General features: G+C 34.9%; 1 protein-coding gene across 1 annotated transcript; it reads left to right on the top strand.

Moving 5' to 3' along the window:
* Positions 1-4,238: 4,238 nt before the first annotated feature.
* Positions 4,239-11,850, top strand: LOC118262786 (SPRY domain-containing protein 7). Its single transcript, XM_035574385.2, has 4 exons — positions 4,239-4,460; positions 5,025-5,195; positions 6,775-7,089; positions 7,627-11,850. Exons 1-4 carry the CDS (start codon positions 4,358-4,360, stop codon positions 7,722-7,724), a joined length of 687 nt encoding a protein of 228 aa, XP_035430278.1. The 5' UTR covers positions 4,239-4,357; the 3' UTR covers positions 7,725-11,850.
* Positions 11,851-16,189: the final 4,339 nt, after the last annotated feature.

The following is a 16,189-nucleotide window of genomic DNA, read 5'->3' on the forward strand; positions in this document are numbered from 1 at the left end:
TTTAGGTAGGTACCTAATATTAGAAGTGGAAAGATACTTAATATGTTTTTCTCCTCAAAAATCTAAACTGTGAATAACAACTTGATATACTATTTTTGAATGATATTTTTTTACTTAATAAAAGCTCCTGATGGCGTGATGGGGCGATTGCCTAGGGCGACAACTAACACTTGATATTGCTTCCCTCAAGTGGACGCCACAATATTTTCGCCCAATCAGTGGCCCTTACGCCGGCACTGGTTCTGTTCCCGAATCCCCGACGTCACAAGTTTTATTGGGATTATAATCAGTACGGTGTTTAGAAATTGTACCTGGTGCAGGGCAACCGGTGAACCCTTTATATGGGACTCTCATAACAGGAGCACACTGGGTGTGTGACATTAAATTTAGGTAACGCGTTCATTTCTACCTAACCCATTGAGGAATAAGAGGTGTGACGTTACGCATGTATATATTTGTTACGGACCTAGAAGTACAGTAAACTAATGTAACAACGAAGCAAAGAACTGTATCAACAAAAAAATTGCAGGAATTTTCTTATCTTAACTTGTTTCAATGGATCGGAGCAGGGAATGAGGAATTCCTTTTTAACCTTTTTTTATCTGTCGATTGTCAATTATCTACTATTTAAGCATCTACCTACCTTAGACTCGGTAATATTTATTTAAAGAAAAAGGTATATGAGGCTAAACAAATTGTCCTAACGAACTTTGCCTAATGATGGAAAAGTGCGCAAATATTACACAACGTACAAATACCAGCCCAAATAATGTCTCCGTTTCTTGAAAGCGTAACTAAACTAGGTACCAAAGTATATGCAAAGAGTTTTTAATGACTTCAATCTGTTTTTAGCCGATGTTAGAAAATGTCGCTAATACCTTTTTATTTGAAGGGGAAACTCATCCAATGACTTCTCCCGCCTGGGACGAGGCGAGAGGGAGTATCAGATTGTTGTTGTTGAAAAACCACCCCGCTTTTTCTCCTGCTTTTCGAGCCGGAGCCCCGGTAAACCCGCTATGTCCAAGTATTTTGGAGCTTTATCAGGACATTTTTCCACCTTGAGGATAGACGTCTTGCGGTACGCTAGCTGGTACCTATGTAAGGTTCATTCTTACTAGTTATTTTCTTAGATTTAGATTTCAGCCATGATCGTCTTACTGAAGGGCAAAGGCCACCTTACCCTCCTTCCAATCCTTTCTGTTGAAAGCTGCTTGCAGCCAATCCTTGTCATAGATGTCGAGTTCATCCCACCATCTTTGCATCTGTCCTTGTTATTGGCTTACTTGTCTACATATTTTCATATTCATGGTTCATAAGTAGGTCGCTAATTACCTTCAGGATATGCCTCAGTCACAGTTTTCTGTCACAAGTAGGTACTTTTGTCATTAAGCAGGTGACTAAAGTTCTTGCAAATGATCTGTCTTCGCGTTACATAATGAATGAAATCATTTTCTAACACCTTTCTGGCCTACTGCCAAGGTTCACTTAGTTATGGCTCTGGCCGTGCGCTCAATATAAATAAAAGGACAGGTTCATAGTCTTAGCCTGATTTTAGGTAGAGGACAGAGGACAGGTCTAATGTCCTATAATAATAGGAATAAAGTCAAAATAATAAAAAAGACACAGTGGCATTACGTGCCATAATGTGCACCTCTGCCTACCCCTTCGGGGATTAAAGGTGTGACAATATGTATGTATGTAATAAAAAAGAGAAGTTTAGTAAATCTATTTATTTTATTATAGGTACATATGAGTCGGTAAATTGTAGCTTTCAAAAAATATCCAAATGCTAGGCAAAATTATGGCCATAATTTCGACTTGTGTGTGGGAAAAGTACCTATTGCTTGATTACAATTTCAATAATTTTAAACAATGAGAACATTAATGGCACTTCGTATCGGAAGCTTCTACTTAGATACTTGCTTAAGATAGAGGGCAGGGAGATTGGAGTATAAGCTTTGTCACGAGATGACATCATCCCAAGATAACCAGCTTTCTTCAATCAGGTGCAAAGCCCTCCGCTAACATGACGCAAGGACTAACTTTCAAAAATTCTTTGTCATCTTTGTGTGTTTAGTTTATTGTATTCGGTACCGGTACCTGCTACTTAGGTAGGTACTTACCTACATTACTTCAGGAAGGATCACTATTTGTACATTTGGGGTAGGTACATATTGCACTAATAACAGATCGTCCTATTTATTAGTTTTTATCACATGATGTATTTAATTAAACTTGCAACTACTCGACCAATGAGGCGCTCAAAGTTTCGTACTACAATATTCCGATTCTAATGTAAATCTTTTACAATTCACGTAAAGCAAACAGGTTATCAAACAGTCGATGGTATCCGCATTAACATTATTAGGTAAAAAGGTATTGCGATGATTATTTATTTAAAAATACGATCTCAATTTCAAGGTAAATTGATCTTGCACAATATTATAATTATAACGCTAAATATTAGCGTTTGATTACAATACAAATAATAGTTGTTTGTACAATTAGCTAGAATCAATATTAACATCTGCCTAATTCGAAGAGCCTGCTCATATCTGATTGTTTTTTGGCCTAGTTTCTATGACAAACCGTGATGAATTGACTCATACATACCTAATTAATTTGATTAGGTAAGTAAGCGATTATTGTGGTCTGAGTACAGTCAGGTATCACAAGTACAGTTGACGTGCAGTACTGCAGTTCTTGTAAGGAACTGTATCTACTTATTCTATAATTGCGTCACCGATTCCTGGGAAGATAGGGAAACTATCTTCCTAGGAATATCTTCCCAGTTTGAGGAATCAAATAAGAAGGAGTAATCAAACAGCGGGTTGCGTATCCAGAACTCTCACTTGTCTACCAGCCAATACACAATAACATTACGTCGATAGATATACAACTTGAATGTGTAGTTTACGGCTTTGTTTTGATTTAAAATTTGCTTAGGTACTCTGAAAAGGAATAAGCCACTTTGTATACCTCAAAAGAAAGAAAAGACTAGCGATTCGTATGTACAGATTTCGTAACCATCACAATATTTCATCCTTGAAGGAACAAATAGAAGAGTGCTTATAGGCACAATGTAATACCTACGTTACACTAGTTACGAGTACTATATTTATTATAATAGGTGATCTTATTTCAAGCATCTGGAGTAACTCCGGCCTCCATGCATCCACTAAGAATTTTAGAAAAACCGGCCAAGTGCGAGTCGGACTCGCCCATGAAGGGTTCCGTAACAGCAAATAGATGACATATTATAAAAGTAATAAAATAACTTGGTTTTACATAGTGTTTGTATGAACGACAAAGTTATATTTGCGGTTTTTGCGGCTTAAAAACTAATAATGATAACTCGTTCAAACCAATTTTCGTTGTTAGTTTCTATTGAAATCTACAGCATATATTTTTTTTAGTTTTCTCACTCTCTTATTTTAAAAGTTAGAGGGGGGGGACACTCATTTTTCCACTTTGGAAGCGTCTAACTTTCAAACGGTTGATTTTGACGAAAAATGGTTTTAGGAATCTTAATACCTTTTTTAAAGACCTATCTATAGACACCCATCACGGATATGTTAGCTGAAAAAAAATTTTTTTTGAATCAGTTCCATGTATGGAGTACCCCCCTTTAATTTTTTAATTTATTAATTTTTATTCAAAATTCGAATAGCGGTTATCGAAATACATCAACCTACAAAGTTTCAACTATGTAGGCCCAACAGTTTCGGAAATAAATGGCTGTGACATACGGACGGACGGACAGACGGACAGACAGACAGACATGACGAATCTATAAGGGTTCCGTTTTTTGCTATTTGGCTACGGAACCCTAAAAATCGCAAGTCCTAATAATACTTTGCCTGACCTCAATCTGACTCTACTTTGGGTTGAGCTTGGGAATCAAACACGAGACCAATTGCTCGGCAAACATGATTAGGACCATTTGAGTGATGAGGTAGGTAGTTGCACTATTTTTTACCCGACTGCGCCAGAAGGAGGGTTATGTTTTTCGAGAGTATGTATGTATTTTAAGATGTTTCTTTGTAGTTTATTTTTGGTTGTAATAGTAGTAAAATTGTATATTTTATGAAGATAAATTTATAAATCCCTCATCTACACAAAATTATCTAAACATTGTATTTGGAAATAACCGTATTTTTAGAAAACCGTAAAATATATCTATTCGTGTAAAGGAGTCATAGCTCCTCTAGTTGTCAATGTCACAGCGACATGGCACTGTCAGATACGTCAGAGTGTCAAAAGAAAATGACGTAAATTGTAGTACAACAAAAATAATTTTAATCTAATAAAATCGTGTATTGATTATTGAAAAAGGTTTTTAGTTAATAAGTTCAACATGTTTTGTTGTCTGAAAAGTTGTATGAATGGCTTTACGCTAACGCCTAGTGTACCTATACGGATAAAGGAAAATCCTGTACAGTTGGATACGTTACACATGGGTTTGTATACTTAGTTCATTTTAATTACATCCTGTCCAACAAAAGAACACAAACAGTGTTTACTTCTGTAAACAATGTAGTACTTGGTGAAATTAGCTAAGTTGAAACTGCGTGTACCGATTTAGCCTTGGATGTTAAGTGCGCGCATCGATTTTGCTATTGCGTGGGATGTTCGGTGCTCTTTGAAGGATACTACAGCGCTGGTTATACAGAACAATCTCTGCAACTACATGCATGATACCTCCAGAATATAGAACGAATGATGAATGACGGAAAATCTATTTATTATGCTCTGTCTTTGACAAAGGAAAACTACAGGGCTATTTGAAACATAAAATTAAGTTTAATAGTTAAGAAATAAAATATACGAAATAAAACATTCCTGATAAGCTTTTATTTATCTACTTGATAAACACAATAATGTTGTAAAACAATAAAATTAATGAAACACAAGTATAATATTGGTCATAAACAGAAACAAAAAAAAAAAATGTATGGAAGGACTCAAGTTGTGTACTAGAAATTTTTAATAAATATCTAAATGTATTAATATCCTTATTCTAGGCCATGAGATGGTAATAATAAAAGGTGGCCAGCGAGTGTGTGGTTCTGGCTGTGCGCTCGGGAATGCACCACTGGTGCAGAACAAGTCATACTTCGAGGTGAAGCTGCAGCAGGGCGGAGTGTGGGCTGTCGGAGTAGCTACCAGGGAAACAGATCTCAATAGAGTACATGGTAATTTATTTTTAACTTAGATTTTGTTATCTGCTGTATTTTTAACTTGGATTTTGTTGTCTGCTGTATTTTAACCAGCATGAATATTTATATTAAAATACATATTGTGTGGACTCATGCATCAGCACAAATGGGCCAGCTCAATCGGAGTGATATCACAGCCTCACAGAAAACCGATTTGAAACAACACTTATGTTGTGTGAGTGAGGTTGGCAGCCCATTGCCCCCCTTCCCCATTTTCCCAATCCCCAATTCCCCAACGAAATCAATCATTATTATGGAACAGAACCCATTTGTATAAATCATTATTTATTTATTTATTGCACAATGTATATACTTATATGTCTAGTACAGAATATATCCCTGTTAGGGTGTAGCAATTTTTATTACAATAATATAGGTACTTATTGTTAACTTATGTTTAAGTATTCGACTGCCAATAGAAAACTGTTGAAGGCAAATCATCTGCAAAGGTTGGTCACCAGTGACCCCCATGGCTTTTAAAGTGTTAACTAGTTATTAACATACCTATAACTAGGATATTAAGATGACTGTTTTCCTTACTTTATGTGATTAATGCAGTGTTTTAAGCTTACATATATGGCAATGGCACACTCATTTTTCTATGTTATGATTAGTCACAATCACAAAAGAAAATGAACGAAAACATGGTTTTGTGTTATAACTTGCAAGGGAATGATTGCCATGCTATTGTTAATGTGAATTAAGGTAGTTATTCATTATTGTCAAAGAAAACTAGTAAGATATACACAGAACAAGTATGTCCAGTGCAAATGTTTGCACTTTTCTGCAAATGTTTTCTTTACAATTAATGTGTCACACATTAGGAAACATTTTGCACGGAGTGATTAACAAAACCAAATAAACTTGGCACAACATTGTGTAATGTTGTCACTCATTTTCACGCCTTTACAAATAATAAAGAAAGTGAGAAGCGTATTTCCAAACAAACATTAGGTTTCTATTGTTTATAAGAATTTAGGTTGGACTGAAACTTAGTTTTCTACTCAGTTGAATAATTTACAAAAATATTATGTAAAAAGGTGTTTATTTTTGGACAAAGTAATAGTACAGTAAAGTTTTTGTCGTCTAAAATGCCTCATAAGAGACTCATTGTAAAATTAATTTGGTATTCTGTGCATACTTCCTGTGTCTATGTCTGGTTAATGGTTTTTACAATGAGGTGCAATGTGTCCTTCAATGTATTGCTATGCAGACTGTTAGTCTGTTGCCAAAATTAATATTTGGGTCATTGAGGTAACTGTTTACATAATGATGATGTAATTGTAATAAGGTACTGAACTAATTAAGCAGTTGATATTTTTGCATTCTGTTTACAGTTAAAGTTACAAAATAATAAAATTGGTTTAGAAACCGGTGAAATTTCAAAATTGACAAGTTCAACAATTCATTGTTTATCAAGGGTTTTTACATTCATGTTAGAATCTTTCATTATAAAACACGATTTTACTTAACTTTGCAATTGACATAAGCCCACAAATTAGCCCACTATTATATGTATTCACATGTATAAAGAAAAATTGTTATTAAATTACAGGTGGTATGGACAAAGAGTCCTGGTGCCTCAACAGCGACGGCACGGTGCGCCACTCGAATATCGAACTCTACCACCTCGCACAGGCGCCGAGAGAGTCGCCCACAGCCGACTTACTTGTGTCCACGGAGTCACCAACCCATGAAAATGAAAAACCAGAGAGCGAGAAAGGGACAAACAGTGCGGCGGTAATGCCGGTAGAGGGCGACACTATCGGTGTGGCCTACGACCATGTAGACCTGAACTTCTTCTTGAATGGAAAGAATATGGAGATACCCATCAGTAATATTAGGGGAACAGTATATCCCGCACTTTACGGTAAGTTTTTTATTGCTTTGTTTTGCTTACATGTGTATGTATTTAGGTAATTCAGGTTGAAACGTAATTATTATTATTGATCGTGAAATAGTTACGCTGCAAGGTCGACTATAAGTACAAATGCACGTTTAAGAAATAAATAAAACAAACAGTTTGTTTACTTTGAATTTCATTCACAACACTTCTATTAATAAGTTATTAATCTAAACCACATTGCATCTTTTATTTGTTTAATTTCAAATATGTATTATAAACAAACACTGGACTGCCTCGTTGGTCGAGTGGTCGCAAGTCTGACTACCGGACAAGGAGTCTCGGTTTCGATTCCCGGGTCGGGCAAAGTATTCCTGGGCTTTTTACCGTTTTTCGAAAATTTCTCAGTAGTAGCACGGTGTCTGGAATTGGCTCACCCCCTATTACATGGGACTTATAACACAAGTGGTGAAAAGTGGGTGTACAAGTGTACATTGTATAGCGGCATTAAGTGCCGTAATTATAATATAAACAAACAATAATATACTTTAAATGTATTTACAGTGGACGACGGCGCAATTTTGGACGTGATTTTCGAAAACTTCCTCTACCCACCGCCGACAGGATTCGAGAAGATTATGGTGGAACAATCCCTACTCTAACAAACGACGATCGACCGGCAGTGTATACGGACCTTGATGTTTGAGCAGAGTGCTATGTGAATACTGCTTAAGACTTATACCTGAGACTGTCTAGTGTGGATGAACTATATTTTTAAATACTGAACCTTTATCTATGGTGTGTTGTTGGGACTCACATGCTTGATTTTTAAATTGTTTTTTTTTTCGTCACAATAAAATGAAATATGTATAATATTTGACCTCCTTGTTACATTCTTATGAGGCGTATCAAATCGTATCGTACTTTTTAAAATGAAGAATTAAGAAAAAAGAAAGAAATGAAGTATAGAGGTCAACCTCTTTGTTACGTTGTTATGAATCGTACCAAATTGAATTGTACTCTTTTTTACCTTATTATTATGTTTTAGAAGATTTAATTTGAAATCAGAACAAAATGAAGCTTTACTCTTGGGCACAAATATCTTTAAAAATAGAAAATTAGTTACTAACCTGCACGACTTTTAATAGTTTGAAGACATAAAATTTTATTTTTAAGAGGTTTTAAGTGGTAGGTTTATTTAAATTGTTATTGGTTTTCTAAAATGCTTTTAGTATGTGAGTCTCAACAAGACATTAATGAATATCTATGTATATCATGACTCTCTTGTCACTGTATAGTATTAAATTGTGATCGAAGGAAACTCCATATATTTATTGATGTAACCAAGGGCCGAGACCAGTGGCATGTTAAATGAACGTAGGACATTAATTTTAATATTTGACCACTTTAAAAACATTAAAAATAAATGGATAAAGCCACCTTAATCCATTTAATTTAAGAGTAGGAATGTATCGGTTAAAAAATTGATCCTAAATAATGTTTATGTTTATGTACCGTGTCCAGCAGGTCAACCTACTCCTTTCTGTCATTTCTTTATTGGACTTTCGACTTTAAATTCTGTACCCTTAGTACGAGTTTGCTTTACGTTCGGCCGGCTCGAATTAACCAACCAATCAGAGCGCCGAACGCGCTCTTGGTTCGATTACTTTGAACGTAAAGCAAACTCGTTCTAAGGGTACTAAACAATAAAGTTGAATATCTAATAATAAAAAAGAAAGACAGTACCAGAGTATTTTAGTTTCTGGACTACTAGTTCAAAAATGTATCTTATTATTTTGGTACTAAGGTTAGTTCTCCTTGTTTCTTAGTTTTTCTATGTAGATTGCCACTTGTCTCTGCCCAAGTAGATTCGCTTTGGTGGTCGATGTGAGCCGCATCAATGTATAGTAAGTTTACTGTTCATCTATTTAATGTCATCAGCGAAACTGAATATATCATGCACAATATCACTAAATACATAATTAATTTCCAAATATATCAATCGAATATTAATTTAGTACACGTAGATTCATAGCAATACAAAATTCTTAACGTAAATTACATTAAACGGCTTATAAAATATTTGTTTTTACAATAACATACATGAAATAAATTAATTTATCATTCACTAAAATATTTTTATAGTGGGAGTATCCTTAATTTTTTTTTTGATAGCAACATTGGTTTTATACGTGTTGCCATACGTAATAACACATTCCAAATTTAAATTAACGGTTTATTTGAGATGAAATTGTGAATTGATCTCTGTATTTATTAATTATAAAGGTACTAATATTTTTAGCTAGGAATTTAATGCTAGACGCTCGAAATTTTAATTTAACAATTGTGTCGTTTTAATCAACATATTTTTATTTAAAAAATGGAGTTGTTTTAGTTGAAGCTCCTAAGATTTTTAACTATATTGCATATCGAAAATCTATGAAACACGACTTAACTACTGATTTTTGTCGTTCTGGGCTGCAAGCCTATTATTTTTTAACAGTAGTGTAGGGGATTATAATATAACTCCCTATAAATTTTTTCTTCTCAAGTTCGATAGTGACGTTGCTCATTTTTTCTATCTTTAAAAGCACTTTAGATCTACTCGGGACAATAATACTGCCGTCCAGTATAAAGGCGGTCCTTCCTATATTCACTATGATTAGAGCTTGCTCAATAGGGATTCGGTAAACGGAACAGTATACGCGATATTGAACCCTGTACTCGTAGTGTTATGATACAAACTCCATTGTCCAGTAATACGGGTACCAGCGTATTAAAGTACAATCTGTCTTTTGATTTTTTAATACATTTTCAACTTAAATGTCTCCAAATAAAGTCGAAAGCCTATTGGACGGTTTGTCAGTTTGGCGTCATTTGATGTAGTGGTGTCGAAGATCCAGGACCCTAATTCATTTATGTGTATGACCAGTTGCGCAATCGTAGTATACTTGTACTGTGATTTATATGGTGGCCGACGACTATTTGGTGGCGCAACTAAGTTGACACCAGTTGATGTACGCTTTGTACAATTTGTTGTTTGCACGACACGTTTGCGATATCTGATAGTATTTTATAAAATAGGGCTCAATTGCTTAAACTATACAGTTGAAAGTTAAGGAGAAAAAATAAATAAAATTATATTATTATTATTTCAATGCGACGTGTATACGTTTTTGATAAATTGACTTGCAGAATCATCTGTTTGTTGGCGCGTTAGATACTTTTTTTTAAATTAAATAGGCCTCCATCATTATATGATTGAAGAATGATTGCATGGACAATGAACTTTCGTTATATTATTTGCATTGATGACAGATGAAATAATGACTACGTTATTTTAAATATTTTTGTTTTATGGACTAAACTATTGAGCTGTGCAATACATTTAATACAACACTTTACCCAAAAAACGGTTAAAAATCAATGTTTCCCTCAGCGTTTGTCATTAGGAAGATATCCCATGTGATAGGGTAGTACATACGAAGGTACTTGTGGAATATAGTACCACTAGTATAATTTTAAGCCTGGAGTTTAAATATGTCATAAAACAAACCCCATATTAATCAAATATTTAATTGATATGTTACTCTTCCAAAAAGACATTTCACATTTTTCAATCCTCGTTTTTTTGAAGATAGTTGACGACGACGATATAATTATAGCATTTGGGAGCAAAGAAACGGAGTCACTCGCGTCTTTTTCTTTTTAATTTCTTGTATATTTTCTGATACAAATATTTTACTAATTGGTAACTTATGTCGTCTGAATGACAATTTTGCTTTGAAACTTTAAAATGAGAGTATTATGTTGTAAAACGAATAACTGTTTTTAATGTTATATAGGGTTCTTTAAAATTATAAAAACGTAAGTGGCTCAGTTTCCTTGCTGCCAAGTGTAGTTGAGTTATGATATCTACGACCAGCATACAACTTAAGATTTCTGATATAACTAAGTGTAGTTTAATCAAATATCATATTGAACTTACTTCTTATTACAATTAATAGGCTGGACCTATTAACTAAAGAGCTTCAATAGAAATAATAAATAATATTAGCAAAAGAGTTATTTCTTTGTTTCCTACACTCTTGACCGGTTTTGCTAGGCGTGTTTAGCTAGGCAGTTGATTGAGGGATTCGTTTTTCTGTGGTGAGAAATAATTTGTACACCTTGTGTGTTTTATTCTTAATTTTAATGCCGAATGCGCTTGATTTCATTGCGAATTTCAAATCTTATTTACAGTAGTAATGTCAATAGACTTGATTTTGAGTTGATATTATATACCTTATTCCATAGTAATACGGTTGATGTTTGCATATTCAATAGCTACTAAGTCGATTCAATGCAGGATTATGAAACCATGTTTTCCAATTACTTCGACGGAACAAATTGCCGGTTTTAATGTCAAAGATCCATTGAATGAATGGATAAAAAGGTGTATACTTAATGGTATCTACATATTTATTGTAATATTGGAGTTGTTAATGGTTTTATTTCATTAGGACACCATGGTGGCAATCAGGTTTATTAACTCACCGGCAACAGTTGGGCAACCAAGTTGCCACCAGGTTTTGATACCCTGCATGAGACCTGCAACCTGGTATCCTAATGAAATAGGTTTTTATGAAGAGGAATGTTTTCATTAAAGATACTGAATGCGGCTTTCTAATCTCTAATGATAATTGCATTGTAATGTATGTATAATATACAAATTATAAGAACAAGTGTGTATGTCTATTTATTATAATATTGTGATAAGAAAGCAAGAATAAAATGAATGCCAATTTATTTATCTTTTTATTTACCCCCGTCAGAGGTTATAATTGACAGCGAAAACCAAATATAAATGATTGTCGATGTTTTGTGAAGATTTGTAAAGATAATTTACTATCTTTTAAGATAAAAGGTATCATCACATGATTGTTCAACACGTTTTTTAAACTACCGATACTGACGCACGGATATTATCTAGTTATTTAATCTAGCACTTAAGTAAAGCAGTAGGGCTGATGCCTGTTCCGGAGCTGCGCATTACCCAGCGGATTAACTAGGGCTCCGGCTCGAAAAGCAGGAGAAGGCACGGGGTGGTTTTTAGTCACTATGAGTCTGACACGAGCCCTTCCCGCTCAAGGCAGGAGAAACGATTGGCTGATTTTACCCCTTCAAAAATAAAAATCACTCAAGTAAAATAAAAAAAATAATGATACTGGTACACTAGCACAAACCTTTTTGTTTAGTTTTTGAGATAAGTGTAATAGAGGTCATAATTTTGCAAAAAAAGACGTCAGATTTGAAAATAAACACAGAAGCAAATGCGCCGGGGAAGACTCAAAACACCATTCAACGTGCAGATATTATGTAAATTCGTATCTACCACACAACCATCGCCTTTTACGACATCTAGATAAACGCTAATAATATTACACATTACGATTTAAGACAAAGAATTTTAAACTGAACTTAAAAACAGTCGTTATTGCGAATATATTATTATCCGAAGGGTCTTATCTAACAATGTTTTCCATATTTCATGTAGAAACCCACTTTCACGATCAACATAGCCGGGCTTTTGTTGGAAAGTCGATTTAAAGTAAACAATGACACGGGATATCGCGATAATGCGGCGAATTTCACTACGGAGCCAAGGGTCACCATTGTTACTCGGGATAATAAACGTTACATGTAAAATAAGGTGAATGTTCTTTATGGTTAACGAAACGATATCGTTTTAGTGTACCTACTCTAGCATATAGGTAGTATAGCTTAGGTAATTACCTAATATAGGATAGCTTAGGTAATTACCTAAGCTATAGGTACTATATGCTAGCTATAATATATTTGAGGAATTTTTAGTAATTTTCCGGATTCTATCTTTTTTTATTAAGTCTCCAAAGGGACACGAAATTTGAACAAATAAAAGTTTAACAAAAAATGCTCTCAAAAAATACTCTACCTACCAGTTTCGAGTCACAGAAGGACTCTTCCTCATGAGTAGTTTGTGCAGTATTATAAAAATTGAGGTTTACAGCAAATTCTTATAGAAACATGAGATTGTGTGGCTAAAGATAAATGTACCAAATTAGGTACGGTCAAGAGTAGAAATCTTTACCCCACAGTTCCACATTGACCGGTTGATAACACTGTGCCGTAGAGACGTGGACAGGCCCTAAGGGTACCTAGTACGTAAATATAGACCATCCTTTACCTCACTGACGTAACGTCCGGATAAGCAAGAGGTTTGCTATTAAATTTGTGTGAAAATCGAAGTTACCAACGATAAACAGGATGTGGAAGGTTCCTAAGTATACAGTCTGTTTACCGGCGCTTACTTCCTGAGTCATGTAGTGGGTACTGGGGTAGTTATACAATGTGGCTACTATCTAGGATTGCCGATATTACCTTCACGAAATGAAATATGTATCTAAGCTACGGATGCGAGGTGGTTAGGGTCTAAAGTTTTTTTTTAATACATTTAGGTTTTCTTAGATTGCAATAGGTTCACCCCCTCTTAAATGGGACTTATAACACAAATGGGTGTACAATGTATAGCGGCATTATGTGCCTTAATGTACACCTTTGCCTACCCCTTCGGGGATAAAGGGCGTAACGTTGACGTATTAGGTTTTGGTAGTATTTTCTTGCCCCAATTTCGCATAGGTACCTACGCATCACACGGAGATTAACCAATTTATGAATCATAGGTACCATTTCTTTGTACGTATGACCTTTCAATTGGTTCAATTGAAATTTCGAATAGAACAATGTAGGTAAAATATATTAATTAGTTCACTTATATGTGTGATCATATGGTAAATGTCTTATATAATTTTTCACGAATGTGATTGTGATTGTTTGCTTGTAAGGTATGTACCTATTTACGTACATACATATTCCAACGTCCAACGTATTTATCTTAATTATTTTAAAACGTGCTTACCGACTCCAACCCAAGATTAGCGTGCCAAGTGCCTTTCTTAGTGTTCAGTTATCTAAGATATCGATTGATTAAATTAAATAATTGTTTTTAAATTACTTACAATATAAGGTATATCTACGTATACATAAGTACTTCTAAAGTCCTGTTTGTAAAATGTAAACCTTTGCTCCTTATGCGCGATGCGATTTAAGTAAATTAATTACGTCTTCTCATCTACTGCTGGGCATTAGACCTCTCCAATGGCACGCCTCAGAGTTCAATCTTCAGCTCTATGCATCCAACCACTACCATCCACCTTGTGAATTCGTCACTCCATCTAGCTGGTTCTACACTACGTTTGCATAAACGTGGTCTTCACTTTAACAACACGTACTCCAACGGTCATCAGTTCTTCGACTTCGAATTACTTATCTATTTCCATTTTCATTCGTCATTGAAGTTAAGATTTAGGGTCTGCTTCATACCTAAAACTAACCGATGATCTATAAATAGGAATGTCGACTGCGTAACAACCATCAATCAATTTCAGTTAATTAGTTGGCAACTTGGAATTAGCTTTCGTCGAGTGTCTCTGACTTAAGACAGACGATAAAGTACTATAGCACCATATTCCTAGCTATCTATAAGGTCTAAAGACGTGACCTGAAAGTGTATGTGGGTTATCGTTAGGCACAGCGCTTTCTGATAAACCTAAACCTTTTAAACTGCGATTTCCAACACGTTTGGCAAGCGGGGACATAAGATGGAGGAGTGAGGACCCTCTTTTCCTCCTCCTCCTACTCAGTAAAGTTTTTAAGTGTGGGAGAGCTATGCTTTGGCACAAATCAACCGGAGTGATACCTAGAAAACCGACGTGAAACAACGCTTGCGTTGTGTACCTAAGTGAGGTTATCGGAGGCCCAATTACCCTTCCTTCCCAATCATTCCCATCCCCATTCTCCAACAGCACTTAAAATCTGGCAATACACTAGTGACGTTTCAGGTGTTTCGGGTGTCCATGGGCGGCGGCGATTGCTTACTATCAGGTAATCCGTCAGCTCGTTTACCGGCTTATATCATAAAAAAAGTAAATAGTCACGATTGTTTGTAATAAATTGTATAGAGGACGCCGAAATTGCAATATCGGTGTATCAGACATACAGTATCAGGATTCTACGTCAGTTTATTGTAACTGTTTCACACTGGATATGCTAAGCCTTTGTTCCAATCTGCAAACGCGTGCAGCAGCTGACACAAGGAACTAAATGGAAAATGGAGCGTTCGGTTTTTCCTGGCTTGTCTAGTTTTTGTGCGTTCCCTTTATTAGCATGCAAACATATCTACGTCCGTTTTCCATGCAAATAGATATAATTTTCAAGTTTTATTAATTTTTATTCATTGTCACAATAAAAGAAGAAAATTATCTAATATAGTACAACGAATTTTTTACTTATAATATAAATGTTTTACTGGACTGAAGAATTTAAAGTTATTAGTAAGCAACACATACTGTATTGTGTAGAACGGTATTTTTAACTGCGGTTTATGAAATCTGACTCGGGTGCTGAATATTAGTAGTAGGTAGGCGAAATACAAAACGTTTTTTTGTTACCTCACATGTCATTCTTAATCAACATCATAATCTACCAACTTAATACTTATTTTCAAAGGTAATACCTACCTAAGTAGCCACTTTAGAAAATTTATTGATCAGCATTATTGATTTATGTGATTAATCTACAATTACATTTACAAAACAACAATAAATACATAATATCTTGCAGTCAATTTAATCCAGATAAGTATTTATTAACAGCATTTCGCGTCATATTTTATGCGATTTACAGATCGTTCATCAAGATTTATTAAGGAAAATGGATGCTAATTAATCATTGGAATTATGGAACCGCTACTAGAAAGTTTCTTGTTTATTTACCAACGAATAGATGCAAGTATTGGTGTAGGAAATGATGCATATGGTGATAGTTATTTAACATTGCACTGAAATGTATGAAGACGTTATGCGTATCTGTATCTATATTCGTTAAGAAATAAACTGGTACTTAATTGAGCCTTACACAAATTATATCGCGTTCGCGTGGGATGAAAAGTAGTTAACCCATATGTTATTCTAGACCATAATCTAGCCCTGTGCTAAATTTTATCCTGATACTTTCAGCTTTTTTGACGTGATGGAGTAACAAACAAAAA

This window comes from Spodoptera frugiperda, chromosome 12 (assembly GCF_023101765.2).
Source record: "Spodoptera frugiperda isolate SF20-4 chromosome 12, AGI-APGP_CSIRO_Sfru_2.0, whole genome shotgun sequence".
NCBI lineage: Eukaryota > Metazoa > Arthropoda > Insecta > Lepidoptera > Noctuidae > Spodoptera > Spodoptera frugiperda.